Consider the following 20,234-nt stretch of genomic DNA (forward strand, 5'->3'; position numbering starts at 1 on the left):
TCGTCGTAAAGGGTTACGTCGACGCTAGCTTCGACACAGATCTAGATGACTCTAAGTCACAAACCGGATACGTGTATATGTTGAATGGTGGAGCAGTGAGCTGGTGCAGCTGCAAACAGAGCGTCGTGGCGGGGTCTACATGTGAAGCGGAGTACATGGCAGCCTCGGAGGCAGCACATGAAGCAATATGGGTGAAGGAGTTCATCACCGACCTAGGAGTCATACCCAATGCGTCGGGGCCAATCAAACTCTTTTGTGACAACACTGGAGCTATTGCACTTACCAAGGAGCCCAGGTTTCACAAGAAGACAAGGCACATCAAGCGTCGCTTCAACTCCATTCGTGAAAATGTTCAAAATGGAGACATAGAGATTTGTAAAGTACATACGGACCTGAATGTAGCAGATCCGTTGACTAAACCTCTCCCTAGGGCAAAACATGATCAACACCAGAATTCCATGGGTATTCGATTCATCATAATGTAACTAGATTATTGACTCTAGTGCAAGTGGGAGACTGTTGGAAATATGCCCTAAAGGCAATAATAAAAGTATTATTATTATATTTCTTTGTTCATGATAATTGTCTTTATTCATGCTATAACTGTATTATCCGGAAATCGTAATACACGTGTGAATACATAGACCATAATATGTCCCTAGTAAGCCTCTAGTTGACTAGCTCGTTGATCAACAGATAGTCATGGTTTCCTGGCTATGGACATTGGATGTCATTGATAACGGGATCACATCATTAGGAGAATGATGTGATGGACAAGACCCAATCCTAAGCATGGCACAAAGATCGTGTAGTTCGTTTGCTAGAGCTTATCCAATGTCAAGTATCTTTTCCTTTGACCATGAGATCGTGTAACTCCCGGATACCGTAGGAGTGCTTTGGGTGTATCAAACGTCACAACGTAACTGGGTGACTATAAAGGTGCATTACAGGTATCTCCGAAAGTGTCTGTTGGGTTGACACGGATCGAGACTGGGATTTGTCACTCCATATAACGGAGAGGTATCACTGGGCCCACTCGGTAATGCATCATCATTATGAGCTCAAGGTGACCAAGTGGTTGGTCACGGGATCATGCATTACGGTACGAGTAAAGTGACTTGCCGGTAACGAGATTGAACAAGGTATTGGGATACCGACGATCGAGTCTCGGGCAAGTAACATACCGATTGACAAAGGGAATTGTATACGGGGTTGATTAATCCTCGACATCGTGGTTCATCCGATGAGATCATCGTGGAGCATGTGGGAGCCATCATGGGTATCCAGATCCCGTTGTTGGTTATTGACCGGAGAGTCTTCTCGGTCATGTCTGCTTGTCTCCCGAACCCGTAGGGTCTACACACTTAAGGTTCGGTGACGCTAGGGTTATGAAGATATGTATATGCAGTAATCCGAATGTTGTTCGGAGTCCCGGATGAGATCCCGGACGTCACGAGGAGTTCCGGAATGGTCCGGAGGTAAAGAATTATATATAGGAAGTGTTGTTTCGGCCATCGGGACAAGTTTCGGGGTTATCGGTATTGTACCGGGACCACCGGAGGGGTCCCGGGGGCCCACCAGGTGGGGCCACCTATCCTGGAGGGCCCCATGGGCTGAAATAGGAGGGAACCCAGCCCATAGTGGGCTGGGGCGCCACCCCCTATAGGCCCATGCGCCTAGGGTTCCACTAAGGAAGAGTCCAAGTGGTGGAAGGCACCCCTAGGTGCCTTGGGGGGGAGGGAAACCTCCCCTTGGCAGCCGCACCTAGGAGATTGGATCTCCTAGGCTGCGCACCACCCCCCCTTGGTCCTCCTATATATAGTTGAGGAGAGGGAGGATTTCAAACCTCAGCCTTTGGTGCTTCCTCTCTCCCCGTTACGTCTCTCTCTCGCAGTATAGGCGAAGCCCTGCTACTGTGATGCCCTGCATCCACCACCACGCCGTCGTGTTGCTGGATCTTCATCAACCTCTCTTCCCCCCTTGCTGGATCAAGAAAGGAGGAGACGTCATCCGTTCTATACGTGTGTTGAACGCGGAGGCACCGTCCGTTCAGTGCTAAGATCATCGGTGATTTGAATCACGTCGTGTTCGACTACATCATCCCCGTTCTTTGAACGCTTCCGCTCGCGATCTACAAGGTACGTAGATGCATCTAATCACTCGTTGCTAGATGAACTCATAGATAGATCTTGGTGAAACCGTAGGAAAATTTTTGTCTTCTGCAACGTTCCCCAACAGGCAAAACCTACTTGGAGTAGGATTGCCCCCCCTTGGGCGCGCCTCCTCCTCTTGGTCGGCCCCCTCCTCCTCCACTCCTTTATATATGTGGCCAGGGGGCACCACATAGACACAACAATTGATCTCTTGATCTCTTAGCAGTGTGCGGTGCCCCCTTCCACCATAATCCACCTCGGTCATATCGTAGTGGTGCTTAGGCAAAACCCTGCGACGGTAGAACATCATCATCGTCACCACGCCGTCGTGCTGACGGAACTGTCTCGTGAAGCTCTACTGGATTGGAGTTCGCGGGATGTCATCGAGCTGAACGTGTGCTGAACTCGGAGGTGCCGTGCTTTCGGTACTTGGATCGGTCGGATCGTGAAGACGTACGACTACATCAACCACGTTGTGCTAACGCTTCCACTTACGGTCTACGAGGGTACGTAGACAACACTCTCCCCTCTCATTGCTATGCATCACCATGATCTTGCGTGTGCGTAGGAATTTTTTTGAAATTACTACGTTCCCCAACAGTGGGATCAGAGCCAGGTTTTATGCGTTGATGTTATATGCACGAGTAGAACACAAGTGAGTTATGGGCAATATAAGTCATACTGCTTACCATCATGTCATACTTTGATTCGGCGGTATTGTTGGATGAAGCGGCTCGGACCGACATTACGCGTACACTTATGCGAGACTGGTTCTACCGACGTGCTTTGCACACAGGTGGCTGGCGGGTGTCAGTTTCTCCAACTTTAGTTGAACCAAGTGTGGCTACGCCCGGTCCTTGCGAAGGTTAAAACAGTATCAACTTGACAAACTATCGTTGTGGTTTTGATGCGTAGGCAAGAACGGTTCTTGCTAAGCCCGTAGCAGCCACGTAAAACTTGCAACAACAAAGTAGAGGACGTCTAACTTGTTTTTGCAGGGCATGTTGTGATGTGATATGGTCAAGACATGATGCTAAATTTTATTGTATGAGATGATCATGTTTTGTAACCGAGTTATCGGCAACTGGTAGGAGCCATATGGTTGTCGCTTTATTGTATGCAATGCAATCGCCCTGTAATGCTTTACTTTATCACTAAGCGGTAGCGATAGTCGTGGAAGCATAAGATTGGCGAGACGACAACGATGCTACGATGGAGATCAAGGTGTCGCGCCGGTGATGATGGTGATCATGAAGGTGCTTCGGAGATGGAGATCACAAGCATAAGATGATGATGGCCATATCATATCACTTATATTGATTGCATGTGATGTTTATCTTTTATGCATCTTATCTTGCTTTGATTGACGGTAGCATTATAAGATGATCTCTCACTAAATTTCAAGATAAAAGTGTTCTCCCTGAGTATGCACCGTTGCCAAAGTTCGTCGTGCCCAGACACCACGTGATGATCGGGTGTGATAAGCTCTACGTCCATCTACAACGAGTGCAAGCCAGTTTTTGCACACGCAGAATACTCAGGTTAAATTTGACAAGCCTAGCATATGCAGATATGGCCTCGGAACACTGAGACCGAAAGGTCGAGCGTGAATCATATAGTAGATATGATCAACATATTGATGTTCACCATTGAAAGCTACTCCATTTCACGTGATGATCGGTTATGGTTTAGTTGATATGGATCACGTGATCACTTAGATGATTAGAGGGATGTCTATCTAAGTGGGGGTTCTTAAGTAATATGATTAATTGAACTTAAATTTATTATGAACTTAGTCCTGGTAGTATTAGCATATCTATGTTGTAGATCAATAGCTCGCGTTTAGTTCCCCTGTTTTATTTTTGATATGTTCCTAGAGAAAACTAAGTTGAAAGATTTTAGTAGCAAGGATGTGGATTGGATCCGTGATCTGAGGTTTATCCTCATTGCTGCACAGAAAAATTATGTCCTTGATGCACCGCTAGGTGACAAACCTATTGCAGGAGCATATGCAGATGTTATGATCGTTTGGCTAGCTCAATATGATGACTACTTGATAGTTTAGTGCACCATGCTTAAACGGCTTAGAATCAGGACTTCAAAGACGTTTTGAACGTCATGGACCATATGGGATGTTCCAGGAGTTGAAGTTAATATTTCAAGCAAATACCCGAGTTGAGAGATATGAAGTCTCCAACAAATTCTATAGCTAAAAGATGGAGGAGAATAGCTCAAGCAGTGAGCATGTGCTCAGATTGTCTGGGTACTACAATCGCTTGAATCAAGTGGGAGTTAATCTTCCAGATAAAATAGTGATTGATAGAATTCTCTAGTCACCATCATCAAGTTAGTAGAACTTCGTGATGAACTATAATATGCAAGGGATAACAGAAACAATTCCCAAACTCTTCGTGATGCTGAAATCGACGAAGGTAGATATCAAGAAAAGCATCAATTGTTGATGGTAAACAAAACCACTAGTTTCAAGTAAAGGGACAAAGGGAAGAAAGCGGAACTTCAAGAAGAACGGCAAGCAAGCTGCTGCTCAAGTGAAAAAACCCAAGTCTGGACCTAAGCCTGAAACTGAGTGCTTCTACTACAAAGGGACTGGTCACTGGAAGCGGAACTACCCCAAGTAATTGGCGGATAAGAAGGATGGCAAAGTGAACATAGGTATATTTGATATACATGTTATTGATGTGTACTTTACTAGTGTTTATAGCAACCCCGCAGTATTTGATACTAGTTCAGTTACTAAGAATAGTAACTCGAAACGGGAGTTGCAGAATGAACAGAGACTAGTTAAGGGTGAAGTGACGGTGTGCATTGGAAATGGTTCCAAGATTGGTATGATCATCATCGCACACTCCCTATACTTTCGGCCTCTCAAGATTAGTGTTAAACCTAAAATAAATGTTATTTAGTGTTTGCGTTGAGCATAAATATGATTGGATCATGTTTATTGCAATACGGCTATTCATGTAAGTTAGAGAATAATTGTTGTTCTGTTTACATGAATAAAACCTTCTATGGTCATACACCCAATGAAAATGGTTTGTTGGATCTCGATCGTGGTGATACACGTTTTCATAATATTGAAGCCAAAAAATGCAAAGTTAATAATGATAGTGCAACTTATTTGTGGCAATGCCATTTAGGTCATATTGGTGTAAAGCGCATAAAGAAAAATCCATGCTGATGGGCTTTTGGAATCACTTGATTATGAATCAGTTGATGCTTGCGAGTCATGCCTCATGGGCAAGATGACTAAGACTCCGTTCTCCGGAACAATGGAGCGAGCAAAAGATTTGTTGGAAATCATACATACTGATGTATGTGGTCCGACGAATATTGAGGCTCGCGGTAGGTATCATTATTTTTTGATCTTCACAGATAATTTGAGAAGATATGAGTATATCTACTTGATGAAACACAAGTCTGAAACATTTTAAAAGTTCAAAGAATTTCAGAGTGAAGTGGAGAATCATCATAACAAAAATAAAAGTTTCTATGATATGATCGCAGAAGTAAAATATTTGAGTTATGAGTTTGGCCTTCAGTTAAAACAATGTGAAATAGTTTCACTACTCACGCCACTTGGAACACCATAGTGTAATGGTGTGTCTGAACGTCGTAACCGTACTTTATTAGATATGGTGCGATCTATGACGTCTCTTACTGATTTACCGCTATTGTTTTGGGGTTATGCATTAGAGACAGCTACATTCACGTTAAATAGGGCACCATCTAAATCCGTTGAGACGACACCGTATGAAATATGGTTTGGCAAGAAACCTAAGCTGTCGTTTCTTAAAGTTTGAGGTTGCAATGCTTATGTGAAAAAGTTTCAACCTGATAAGCTCAAATCCAAATCGGAGAAGTGCGTCTTCATAGGATACCCAAAAGAAAATGTTGGGTACACCTTCTATCACAGATCCGAAGGCAAGATATTCATTGACGAGAATGGATCCTTTCTAGAGAAGGAGTTTCTCTCGAAAGAAGTGAGTGGGAGGAAAGTAGAACTTGATGAGGTAACTGTACGTGCTCCCTTATTGGAAAGTAGTTCATCACAGAAATCTGTTTCTGTGACTACTACACCAAATAGTGATGAAGCTAATGATGATGATCATGTAACTTCAGATCAAGTTACTATCGAACCTCGTAGGTAAACCAGAGTGAGATCCGCACCAGAGTGGTACGGTAATCCTGTTCTGGAGGTCATATTACTTGACCATGATGAACCTACGAACTATGAGGAAGCGATAATGAGCCCAGATTCCGCGAAATGGCTTGAGGCCATGAAATCTGAGATGAGATCCATGTATGAGAACAAAGTATGGACTTTGATTGACTTGCCCAATGATCGGTGAGCCATTGAGATTAAATGGATCTTCAAGAGAAAGACGGACGCTGATAGTAGTGTTACTATCTACAAAGCTATAATTGTCGAAAAAGGTTTTCGACAAGTTCAAGGTGTTGACTACGATGAGAGTTTCTCACTCGTATCTATGCTTAAGTCTGTCTGAATCATGTTAGCAATTGCCGCATTTTATGAAATCTGGCAAATGGATAAACAAAACTGCATTGCTTAATGGATTTATTAAAGAAGAGTTGTATATGATGCAACCAGAAGGTTTTGTCAATCCTAAGGTACTAACAAAATATGCAAGCTCCAGCGATCCATCTATGGACTGGTGCAAGCATCTCGGAGTTGGAATATACACTTTGATAAGTTGATCAAAGCATATAGTTTATACAGACTTGCGGTGAAGTCTGTATTTACAAGAAAGTGAGTGGGAGCACTACATCATTTCTGATAAGTATATGTGAATAACATATTGTTGATCGAAGATAATGTAGAATTATTCTGCAAAGCATAAAGGAATGTTTGAAAGGAGTTTTTTCAAAGAAAGACCTCGGTGAAGCTGCTTACATATTGAGCATCAAGATCTGTAGAGATAGATCAAGACGCTTGATAAGTTTTTCAATGAGTACATACCTTGACAAGATTTTGAAGTAGTTCAAAATGGAACGGTCAAAAATGAGTTCTTGCCTGTGTTAGAAGGTGTGAAGTTGAGCATATGAATTTACAAAAGAATTAGAACTTTCCTGGGTAAAGTTTATTGAGGGAGTTAACCACTTTGATAATATGGTTAGACTCAAAACCCGACCACGGCAGAAGATAGAGAGAGAATGAAAGTCATTGCCTATGCCTCAGCCATAGGTTCTATAAAGTATGCCATGCTGTGTACCAGACCTATTGTATACCCTGCCCTGAGTTTGGCAAGGGAGTACAATAGTGATCTAGGAGTAGATCACTGGACATTGGTCAAAATTATCCTTAGTGGAATAAGGATATGTTTCTTAATTATGGAGGTGACAAAAGGTTTGTCGTAAAGGGTTACGTCGATACAAGTTTTGACACTGATCCAGATGACTCTAAGTCTCAATCTGGATACATATTGAAAGTGGGAGCAATTAGCTAGAGTAGCTCCGTGCAGAGCATTGTTGACATAGAAATTTGCAAAATACATACGGATCTGAATGTGGCAGACCCGTTGACTAAACTTCCCTCACAAGCAAAACATGATCACACCTTAGTACTCTTTGGGTATTAATCACATAGCGATGTGAACTAGATTATTGACTCTAGTAAACCCTATGGGTGTTAATCACATGGTGATGTGAACTATTGATGTTAAATCACATGGCGATGTGAACTAGATTATTGACTCTAGTGCAAGTGGGAGACTGAAGAAAATATGCCCTAGAGGCAATAATAAAGTTATTATTTATTTCATTATATCATGATAAATGTTTATTATTCATGCTAGAATTGTATTAACCGGAAACATAATACATGTGTGAATACATAGACAAACAGAGTGTCACTAGTATGCCTCTACTTGACTAGCTCGTTGATCAAAGATGGTTATGTTTCCTAACCATAGACATGAGTTTTCATTTGATTAACGGGATCACATCATTAGGAGAATGATGTGATTGACTTGACCCATTCCGTTAGCATAGCATTTGATCGTTTAGTTTGTTGCTATTGCTTTCTTCATGACTTATACATGTTCCTATGACTATGAGATTATGCAACTCCCGTTTACCGGGAGGAACACTTTGTGTGCCACCAAACGTCACAACGTAACTGGGTGATTATAAAGGTGCTCTACAGGTGTCTCCGAAGGTACTTGTTGGGTTGGCGTATTTCGAGATTAGGATTTGTCACTCCGATTGTCGGAGAGGTATCTCTGGGCCCACTCGGTAATGCACATCACTATAAGCCTTGCAAGCATTGCAACTAATGAGTTAGTTGCGGGATGATGTATTACAGAACGAGTAAAGAGACTTGCCGGTAACGAGATTGAACTAGGTATTGAGATACCGACGATCGAATCTCGGGCAAGTAACATACCGATGACAAAGGGAACAACGTATGTTGTTATGCGGTCTGACCGATAAAGATCTTCGTAGAATATGTGGGAGCCAATATGAGCATCCAGGTTCCGCTATTGGTTATTGACCGGAGACATGTCTCGGTCATGTCTACATAGTTCTCGAACCCGTAGGGTCTGCACGCTTAACGTTTCGATGCCGGTTATATTATGAGATTATGAGTTTTGATGTACTGAAGGTTGTTCGGAGTCCCGGATGTGATCACGGACATGACGAGGAGTCTCGAAATGGTCAAGACATGAAGATTGATATATTGGACGACTATATTCGGACACCGGAATGGTTCCTGGGGTTATCGGATATATACCGGAGTACCGGGGGTTATCGGACCCCCCCCCCGAGGGTTATTGGGCCTCATGGGCCCAAAGTAGTGGAAGAGGAGAGGAAGCAGGAGGTGGCGTGCAGCCCCCCTTGCCCCAATCCGAATTGGGAAAGGGAAGGGGGCGCGGCCCCCCTTCTCCTTCCTTCTCTCCACCTCCTCCTTCCCCCTTCTCCTAGTTGGAATAGGAAAGGGGGGCAAAACCTACTTGGAGTAGGATTGCCCCCCCTTGGGCGCGCCTCCTCCTCTTGGTCGGCCCCCTCCTCCTCCACTCCTTTATATACGTGGCCAGGGGGCACCCCATAGACACAACAATTGATCTCTTGATCTCTTAGCCGTGTGCGGTGCCCCCTTCCACCATAATCCACCTCGATCATATTGTAGCGGTGCTTAGGCGAAGCCCTGCGACGGTAGAACATCATCATCGTCACCACGCCGTCGTGCTGACGGAACTCTCCCGTGAAGCTCTACTGGATTGGAGTTCGTGGGACGTCATCGAGCTGAACGTGTGCTGAACTCGGAGGTGCCGTGCGTTCGGTACTTGGATCGGTCGGATTGTGAAGACGTAGACTACATCAACCGCGTTGTGCTAACGCTTCCGCTTACGGTCTACGAGGGTACGTAGACAACACGCTCCCCTCTCATTGCTATGCATCACCATGATCTTGCGTGTGCGTAGGAATTTTTTTGAAATTACTACGTTCCCCAACAGAACACAAAGAGAAGGAGGATAAAATAAGGGGCAATGGATCAGATGACACTATTCAATCACCATAAACACATCGAGGGGCTCTTTTGCAAAGACCCTGACTAGTTTTGGCAGAATGTTTGTCACCAAGTCCACCATGTCCGATGTGTCACTAGTCCACAACACCATCTATCCAATCATACGTGGTCATAATAGATAAGGGCATGAATGACCCACAAATTGCATTTTGAGGACCTAGATGACGATTTTGAAAGTTCAAGGACCTACTTGATACCCCAAGAATAGTTTAGGGGACTTATGATGCAATTCACTCCAAAAGAATGTATACTATGTTTTCATCATAGAGACGTTGAGTACAAAGTATAAGGGGTGGGTATTTTACTAAGGAAAGAATAAGAAAATAAGGGTTTCAAGTTTTTTCCCATTCAGAAATTACATTTTAGAAGAAGTGATGTTCACTAGCATTTGAAAATGGAAGACACCGACTACTGGCGAAAAAAAGCTGGAATTGAGAAGACACAATAGCTGACATAACTTATGCGATGCACTACATTACATTGCCTACATGCTCACAATATCTATTTCAAGACCGAAGAAATCACAACAGCCGTAACGATTGTTGGAAAAAAAATCTGTCTCAAAGAGTGGAGTGGAGTTGGCGTGTATCTGCACGTGTAAATGTAAAACTGCGTGGAAGGGATCTTCCCCATTCTCTTCTTTAATTTATGATACGCAGACTCGTGCGTATTCGAGAAAAAAAATCTGTCTCAATGAGACATAGCATTGTTGGACCTAATTTTTAGTTGGTTGGCAAATATCTCCACTAACTACCCAAATGCATGGTCGGTTCTCCAATTTAAATCGTGTAACTTATGAAAGATCATATTCACTTGCATACTTGGGAATGCCTATTTCCAACCGGATGTTGGCTATCGCGGATTTTGATCCCATTGTGGAAAGGGTGGCAGCTAGGGTTAAACCTTGGCAAGGAAAATTGTTGGCCTTTGGAGGGAGACTAACCCTTGTTGTCTAACTAACATCCCCATGTATTTGATGGGATCTTACCTCCTACAAGATGGGGTGCATGATAAAATGGATAGGGTGCAATCTCGTTTCTTTTGGTAAAAAGGAAACGAGCAAACAAAAATACCATATGGTAAATTGGGTGACCAGTTGCTCATCAAAAGAAGCTAGAGGGTTAGGCGTAATCAACACTAATATAATGAATTGGTGTCTCATAGCCAAGTGGATATGGAAAATCATTACCGACTAGGGAGGGTTATGGCTGACTATCTTTAAAAATAAAGACTTGACAAATGGGGGCACTTCGGTTCCTGTCGGCCATAGTAAATCACAGTTTTTCAAGGTTGTGGGCAAAGTCCAACATCTTTTTGTGATTAGGAACAAGATTCCAGATCCACAACGGGCAGTTGACCCAATTTTGGATGGATGTTTGGTGCCAAGATCGCCCGCTAGGAGAATGCTACCCCAAGCTTTTTGTGATCGCCCTGCAGCCTGAAGCCTCGGTGGCCGCGTGTTGTAATGGCACGTGCTGGAAGCCACTATTCAGTTAGGCCCTAGGGCAACCAGAGAGAGAGAGGAGTGGAACGAACTACGCCATGACCTCACACACTACCAATTTCTGAGGGTGCAGACTTGGTTAGCTGGAAGCTTGAACCATTTGATGACTTTTAAACTGGGTCCCTATACCGAGCAATCTTTCAAGTAGCACCTCCTTGTGACCTCCAAGGAATTTGGAAAGCGAGGATTCCATCTAAAATAAAAATCTTCCTTTGGCAAGTCACCTGTAACCATATACCAAGCGGAGACCAAGTGCTGGCCCAAGAAACAACAAATGTGTTTGGTGTGCGAAGGACGAGAATTGCGACCACTTTTTGGATACATCACGACAATATATGCCTAGAATGCAGTAACGGAGGCAACATGTTGCTCATGGAACCTGACGAGTTTCTATGATGTCTATAACCTGATCCAGGGAACTAACGACCGGATAAGCAGCTAGTCTGGGTAGGTTTTGCGGCCATGGCGTGGACGCTTTGGACTACTAGGAATAAAGTGGTGATGGAGGGGTGATTCTTCAAGCACCTGTCTGATGTCTCATATAAAACTATTGTGTTTTTACAGTTGTGAAAACCTATGGAGAAACCACACGACCGCTCGCATGTTGAGGTCTTTATTGACAAAATGCGCGCCAAATGTTGGCAGCTTCGGGCGGCGCCACGACAAGGCGACTAGGAGCATATCCTTTTGCTCTGGTCTGGGAGTACGGAGTGCGGCATGCAGCTTCACCCTTGAGTTAGTTGTAGGAGGTAGGCGCTGTGTCACTCGTTGTTGGCACCATATGGCCATGTATTAGACTACCACTTTCTGTTATTTTCTGTTTTTTTATTTCTGACCCTTGTGTTGTAAAACCTAAGTGCCTCATCGTTAAGACCGGGCAAGCGCCTCTGTTCTACAAAAACTCCCTCCTTTTATGTATACTAGATAATACCCCGCGTGTTGCCACGGGATTAGATATTTGATTTCTAAATATTGCACACAATATAAACTCATCCTTAAGATTTAAACTAAACAGTAATAAAATAAAAAGGTTGAACATACCATAAATTACATGTGCTGACATTTAAAATCCACTATGCATGTTGCATGGTAGAGAGACTCTCATGTTTAGACGGATGTTAGTTGATCTAAGATGACATGTGCGTGCCTGGGGCTCTTTTATTTTGCTCCAATTAGGATGTGCCGCGAATAGGAAACGTTGGCTTGCTTTGGGGGTGACCATGTGCTACGAAAAATATCCAACGAATTGTTGATTTTTTTGACATGGCTGATTTGCTGAGGTGGAAGATTTGTTGATGTGTACATTTTGCATGTTAAGAGAAATAGGTTAGTGAGGATGAACTATTTAGGTATTATAGATAAGGCCACTTAATCTTACTTTAAGTCAAACTTATTTAGGTTTGACCAAGTTTGTAAGAAAGAGATAAGTCTATATTACAACCTCGAACTATCACCGAAGTCTAAAACACAACCCTGAACTATGAAATCGTCTAATTTACAACCCTGAACTTTTAAAACCGGACAAAAAACAACCCTTGAGTGGTTTTTGACTGGTTTTGACCGCTCAACAGCCTAGTCAGCGCCAAGTCATACCACATGTCACCATCTCTAAATCTGAAATATGCTTCTGTTTTTTTATCCAGCAGGCAAAACTTCTTGAAACTTTCACAGATTGAATGTAAGGGTTGTGTGGATTTTTGGGAATTTTTTCAATTTTCTCGGAAACTTTTTTTTGGCCAAAATTTGAACCAAAATGGCTCTGAATTTGAATTTTTGCACTAATTATTTTTCTACTTGGCAAAACTTGTTGAGACTTTCCCAGGTTGAATATAATGGTTGTGTGGATTTTTGAGAATTTTTTCTTGGCTTTTTTTTGGCCAAAATTTGACCAAAAAATAGCTCTGAATTTGAATTTTCACTCATTTTTTTCTACTTGGCAGAACATGTTAAAATTTTCGCAAGTTGAATATAAGGGTTGACATGATTTTTTATAATTTTTTCATTTTTTCTGGAAACTTTTTTTTGGCAAAAAGTTGACCCAAAATGGCTATGAATTTGAATTTTTCCTCTAATTTTTTGTGGATGACTTGACGCTGACTAGACTATTGACTGGTCAAAACCAGTCAAAAACCACTCCAAGGTTGTTTTTTATCCGGTTTTGAAAGTTGAGGGTCGTAAATTAGACGGTTTTATAGTTCAGGGTTGTGTTTTAGACTTCGGTGGTAGTTCGAGGTTGTATATAGACTTATCTCTATAGGAAACAATATAAAGATCCCCACTAACCATCTACTATTACATAGCTGGTTCTCCTATTTTAATTGGGTAAACTTATGAAACGTCAGACTCACTCGAGCACTCACTCTTCGTGTACACAAGGCCACTTAATATTATTTTGGGTTAGACTTATGGGACAATTGCATTTTTGCCCCTAGTTGGTTCCTACCCATGGATTTTGCCTTTACTTTTCGAGCTTGCTCAGTTTTGCCCTTACTTTTTCCGCCGAGGTCCCTCGAATGCCCTTTGACCGTTTAACCAAAACTTTGAAAATTCATAACTAATTCATATGAACTCAGAAAAATGCAAATAAAATATCAAAATGTTCAGATAAACATTACCTTTATGTGCATATCATTTGCATTCAGGACAAAAGAACCCTTTAAACTACCCGAGGTAACTAATGTTATTAACATTATTAAAAATAAAAAGGTACCAACAATATTTTTTTTCATGAATAAAAATTACATGCAAAAGTAGGTGATGTTTTCTGAACATCCTGATATCTTATTTGCATTTTTCAGAGTTCGTATCAATTTGTTATGAAGTTTCCAAATAATGGTCAAAGTCGTTAGAACATTCGTAACAAGATAATACGAACTCAGAAAAATGCAAATAAGATATCTGGATGTTCAGAAAACATCACCTACATTTGCATGTAATTTTTATTCATGAAAAAATATGGTTCATACCTTTTTATTTTTAATAATGTTAATAACATTAATTACCTCATGTAGTTTAAAGGGTGCTTTTGTCCTGAATGCAAATGATATGCACATAAAGGTAGTGTTTATCTGAACATTTTGATATCTTATTTGCATTTTTCTGAGTTCATATGAATTAGTTATGAATTTTCAATGTTTTGGTCAAACGGTCAAAGGGCATTCGAGGGACCACGACGGAAAAAGTAAGGGCAAAACTGAGCAAGATCAAAAAGTAAGGGCAAAACCCATGGGTAAGAACCAACTAGGGGTAAAAATGCAATTGTTCCTAGACTTATTTATGTTTGACTAACTTTATAGAAAAGTAAACATCCACGACACTTAACGGATATACTATGAAAATATATTAGTTGATAGGTTTAATGATATTGAACTAGAATTGTAGATTGATTTTCTTTATGAACTTGGTCAAACTTAAATATGTTTGACGTAAGACAATATTAAGTGGCTTCGTATACACGAAAAGAGTACGCTGCTAATTGCAGCCAGCTAATCAATCCATCAGCTGGTCTAATTGGTAACTTCATATCAAATGTAAAATATAAGGGCGGCGCTACGCGTCCGCCGGCGGAAACTAAAAAAGATCCGCCACCTCGCTGACTATTGGATGGACACATTAATAATCGTCCGATCTACAAACGTAAGCAGCCACCCTTTATAATAAGAATGGTGTTTCTCTAACAGACTGCTTGTTGCAATCACCCGAGAGTGTATTTTTTTTTAATTTTTTGCAACAAAGATCTTATTGCGGGAAATTTTTACAACACAGATCTTGTTGCAGAAATTTTAAAGATCGTCCGTGCTTGTATTTTTTTATTTTCTGCAACAGACATCTTGCTTCAGAATTTTTTCGCAACAAAGGTCTTGTTGCAGAATTTTAAAGATCACGCGACACGAGCATGTACTTTTTAATTTTTTGCAACAGAGATCTTGTTGCAATTTCTTTTTGCAACAAAGGTCCGATCTAGGTTGTCTTTGCAAAAAGGGTATTGTTTCGGAAACAACGGTGACTATTGTAGCAAGGGCTTTATTTCAGAAACACATCGATGACTATTGTAACAAGAGCTTTGTTTCATAAACATTGGTGACGTTGCAAAAGCATCTCTGCGTATGGGTCCCTTCTTTGCAACAAGAGCTTTATTTTATAAACAACTATTGCAACAATGGCTTTGTTTCACAAAGATGCCGCGCAGGGCCGGGACAGATCAGCAGGGAGGGTTCCCCTGACACCGACATCATCGACAGATAGAAACGATGACTGGGCTGCAACAAGAGCTTTATTTTATAAACAACTATTGCAACAATGGCTTTGTTTCACAAAGATGCCGCGCAGGGCCGGGACAGATCAGCAGGGAGGGTTCCCCTGACACCGACATCATCGACAGATAGGCCACGCGCCACTGAAACGATGACTGGGCTGCACGGATCTCAGGCACTTTCGCCGACATTGGGTGGTGGCTTGGCGATCCCGATCTAGATGTAGGGCACGGAGATGCGAGCGGCAGGGCGGCCGGCTGCCAGGCCGATGACAAGTGAGACGATGAAAGAAAATATGAGGGATGAAATTGGGACGGTGAAGGTCTGCCTCGCCGGCGAACGACGACTGTTGGAGGGGCCGACAGCGAGCACGGGCGAGCACCCGCGTACCTGGCCATGTAGTCCTTCTGCAGCAAGTGCTAAGTTGCAGAAGTGCTTCTGGAACATGGGTGGAGTTGCAGGAACGTGAAGTAGATGAGGGTGGCTCCTGGCCATCCGATCAAAACTGATCGAACGCCCACGGAGACGGTTGACACGCACCGAAAGATCAGCCGGATGAGTACAAACGTTTCCCAAAATATGAATATAAACTAAAGCAAATGTTGCATACAAACATTTGTAAACTGTACGTATATTGTATCCTGAACATGAACAGGAGAACAGCCATTAGAAATGCTAGGAGGTGTGTAAGATCGACACTCTTCGCAGCATTCAGAACTTCACAGAATCATCTTTCTGAAGGTGCCATCACGGTATTATCAACACAACACATCATTCTCAGATACCCTAAGCCGATTTCTGGATACAGAAAATGTTTTTCTAGTTCTGTGGCCTATATATACACTTTCAATTGGTGTGGTGTGGTTACAATGGATTTTAGCCATCAATAACAATTTTCTTTAATCTGTATTTACTAGCAAAATAGACATAGACAATAAAATTCACAAATGAGATGGCTGTAAGGCACCAGTAGAAGTAGTCAAGGTGCCCTTCGTTCAGGTCATCAGGTATCCATCCAGGGCTCTGCCATTCCCTAGTCAGCCTCGCAATAAGGGTGATGATAGCTGAGCTCAAGTAGTTGCCGAGAGCAGTGGTGAGCAACGCAAACGCCGTCAACATGCTCTTCATGGAGTCAGGTGCCTGGCCATGGAAGAACTCCAGCTGAGCAATGATGACGAAGCATTCTGCCCCAGCGATGACGAAGTACTGCGGCAGCTGCCACACGATGCTTAATGGATTGCCATGCTGGACGCTCTCTAGCCTCTTTGCTTCTAAAAGAGCAGCCATTGCCATGGCAAAGATCATTAGGAAACGGCCAATCCCGATCCTCTGCAACTGTGTTAGCTCCGCTCCACTTGTGAAGAATGTCCTGGTCGCTGGTACAATGACTTTGTTCATAAGAAGAACCCAAAGTGTCACACATATCACTTCAAAGGAATACAAGGAAGCTGGTGGAATGGACAGCGAGCCAATCTTGGTGTTCATCACGGTTCCCTGCTGAATGAAGGTAGTGTGCATTTGTGAGATTGCAGAAGCAAAGAATACTCCAGTCGCCCAAATTGGAAGCAGTCGGATTAGTATTTTCAATTCCTCGACTTGAGTTACAGTACAGATCCTCCAAGAACTTTGGCAACTGCTGTTGTCAAAGGGAAGATCAGAAATAACGGCTGCCTTATCCAAGAACCTGAGAAAAAAGATAGGATTAGTGATATGATATGTGAACATTCGTTGCCGACTTCATACAAAACCATAGGATAGTAACGCAATGACAGTAAAAGTATGTTGCTTTGTGATAAAATAACTGCATTTTTTTAGTGTCTCGGGAGCACCTTTCTCTCCAACTTCCCTTCATAAGCTTAATGAGGTACATATTATGTTGATCCATAATCAATGATTTTTTATGCTGACTTCTCTTTAAGAAATTATTAGATAATTAACAGCTTACTTAGCACGGACATGATTACTTCAATTGGAGCTACAAAATGTAAATAAAGGTAACGTACCATATGTGCAAATTTCACTGAATAAGTAACAAAAAACAGGCAGTGCAGTACCTGAAATCATCAGTATGAGCTAATCTCGGTCCTCTCTTGTGTGTGTTCTTGCTCCTGGCCTCATAAAGAAGAGAGCTATCGGCAGGGATTTCTAAGCTCATGTTCTTAAAAGCAGCAAAAGTAACCTGGAAAATACTCTTCATTGGGGAACCACTAGGCTCACGCCGCCGGAATATTGGTGTTCCGGCCACAAAGCCTACCAAAGCCAGAGCTATGCATGTGGTAGCAATACCATATCCTATAGCCCAGCTCACATTTTCCTGAACCCAGACTACAATGGTACCAGAAGTAATCACACCAAAGATGACACAGATATAAAACAAACTGAAGAAATTCCTCCTCTTTGGCGTATCTAGACTGTTCTCATTGTTGAATTGGTCTGCCCCAAGTGGAAGCAATGCGGACCTTACTCCTCCACAACCAACAGCAGATAGATACAAACCCGAGAAGAAAATTAGATTCTCAGTTCCTTTTGATGACGAGCATGAGCCTAAGTTGCATAAGGCTGGAGCAGAAGGTATAAATGATCCAACTGTAATGAGTACCATGCCCTGCAATACGCAACAGTATTTCATCATAATCTTTCCCTCAGTAGTATTCATCAACAGAATGGTTAGATTAGTAAAAATATTTCGCAAACATAAGAAAGAGGATTGAAATATGAATAAGGTCTATGGGCTTAGCAGGAAGACTGATCTTACAAGTAGGTACATAACAAGGGAGATCAAGACAGTCTTGTAATTTCCCCAGTAAGCATCCGCTATGCCTGCTCCAAGTATAGGCACAAAGAAGCTAGTCCCATACCAAAGAGAAACAATTGAAGCACTTGAGGCAATGCCACCATGGAGAACTGAGCGGATATACACAACTAGGTTTGTGGCGATGCCATTGAAAGCCATACTCTCCAAGCATTCAAGTCCTGCAGGTTTTAGTCAATCAGTATCCTTCTAATGCATGAGAACCAGCAGAAACAAAGAGAATATCACCCAGGAAGATAACTGTGAAATAGAAGAATACTATGAACATGCCTTGGATGCCAAGAATAGCTATCCTAGCAGAATCAGGAATAGAGCAACTAACCATGCGATCTGAGGTCATGTCATGCTAAAGAATGTAAAAAAGGATGCTCCATATATACGACTATATGATTTGGTTGTCAGTTCTTCCATGGTCTTCAAGGAAGAAGATTGTGAATTTAAAGAAGCAAAAATATGCTTAATACAAGAAGGCTCACCAAGAATGATTGCAGGTGGTCTCCAGTCAGAACCTCTAGGTTTAAGCTCTGGGTGTTGAGATACTTCCAGTAGAGACTGTGATTCTTCACCATGGCATGTTGCACCATCCTGATAGAAGGCCATGTCTCAACATAAGCATTGTTTGTGAGGAGTAAATCAAAGACAGCCTAGTACATAATTTTCCTAAGCCCAACAGTCTAACTCTATGTTCCTTGATGAATCCATTACTGGGAGAAATAAACGCTTAACATTGCATCAATCTTCTCAGGTTCTGAAATTTGTATCAACTACCCTTCGTCTATCGATGATATTCATGTCAAGGGGTGCAACTAACCTAACCCAAGTTGTGCAAAACAAATAGCATCCCGAAATAGACTCCATATGCGCACTCCCTGATTATGATGTTAGCATCAGAAATACAATGTTCCCCAGCGCGCAACAGCAATCAGTCTTAGGAAGTTACGATATACAGTAATATATACAATCAAATCCACCAACAATTTCTGCTCCACATTTCGCCCCAGGGAACCCTAGCAAGCAAATTCACCGACAAAAAAAATTAAAATGGAAAGGCTCGGGGTCGGATCTGCTAGTTAGATGTACCTTGACGAGAATGCTCGCGCGCAGGCCTCCGTCCTCCATGGCCTTCCCTCCGCGGGTCTGCTTTGGTCCCTCTCACCGAAAATATCCTCTCCCTGTCCGATGGGCGTCTCTATTAAGTACGGTGGTACCGGAGTCTGGCGGTTGGTGAGGAGAGGACGGCGACCCGGCTGGGAGCTCCAGGCCGCGCTGACCAGGCAGGCGGGCGACGCGCGCGGAGAAACCACGCGACGAAGACGTGCTCCGGCTTCTGATCCATTCCACCAACCATGATTTGGCGGCTGGTTTTGACCCTGGTAACTATGGCGGAGACATAGACGAAAGGTTCAGTCATTGGATATTCGATTGTTATTTTTCTTTCTGCGACGACCAAGGATCGGTTGTTGTCCATTTTTCTTTTCTTTTGAGAAACCTCTGATTAGAGCATCTGCAGCGGACCCTGTAAAAAACTGACCCGTATACGGCGTTTACAGTTTAACGTGGAACTGTTTTACGGGTCGGAATCATACGCGGCAGAGTAGACCCGTATATAAAACTGTATAATTTAAAAAAATCGCGGGAAAAATTACAACCACACTAATTCATCACATACTACATGATCATATATACTACATTGCACCACTAGTACTAGGGGGTGGGGGATCTCGCGACGGCGAGGCCAAGGTCGATGTACAAAAATGAATGAGCTCGCGGGCCGAGTACGATGCGGTGGAGGTTCTTAGTCCGTCTCGTTAGAGCTGACAAGATCGATGAACTTCTGCCTCTGCTTCTCGCGGATGCGCCACCACTCGTCGTCTTTGTCCTTGGCAGCAAGGTTGGTCGCGACCGCCTACTTGAGGATGAAGTCTTCGAGCTCCTCGTCATG

At 42.7% G+C, this 20,234-nt stretch overlaps 1 protein-coding gene across 1 annotated transcript; it reads right to left on the reverse strand.

Annotated features, from left to right (window-relative positions):
• Nucleotides 1–16,181: 16,181 nt before the first annotated feature.
• LOC125536258 (protein NRT1/ PTR FAMILY 8.3-like) lies at nt 16,182–19,670 on the reverse strand. Its single transcript, XM_048699452.1, has 5 exons — nt 19,373–19,670; nt 18,769–18,877; nt 18,236–18,453; nt 17,535–18,085; nt 16,182–17,164 (listed from the first exon to the last, which is right to left on the reverse strand). Exons 1-5 carry the CDS (start codon nt 19,409–19,411, stop codon nt 16,357–16,359), a joined length of 1,725 nt encoding a protein of 574 aa, XP_048555409.1. The 5' UTR covers nt 19,412–19,670; the 3' UTR covers nt 16,182–16,356.
• Between the last annotated feature and the right edge of the window lie 564 nt (nt 19,671–20,234).

This window comes from Triticum urartu, chromosome 2 (assembly GCF_003073215.2).
Source record: "Triticum urartu cultivar G1812 chromosome 2, Tu2.1, whole genome shotgun sequence".
Taxonomy (NCBI): domain Eukaryota; kingdom Viridiplantae; phylum Streptophyta; class Magnoliopsida; order Poales; family Poaceae; genus Triticum; species Triticum urartu.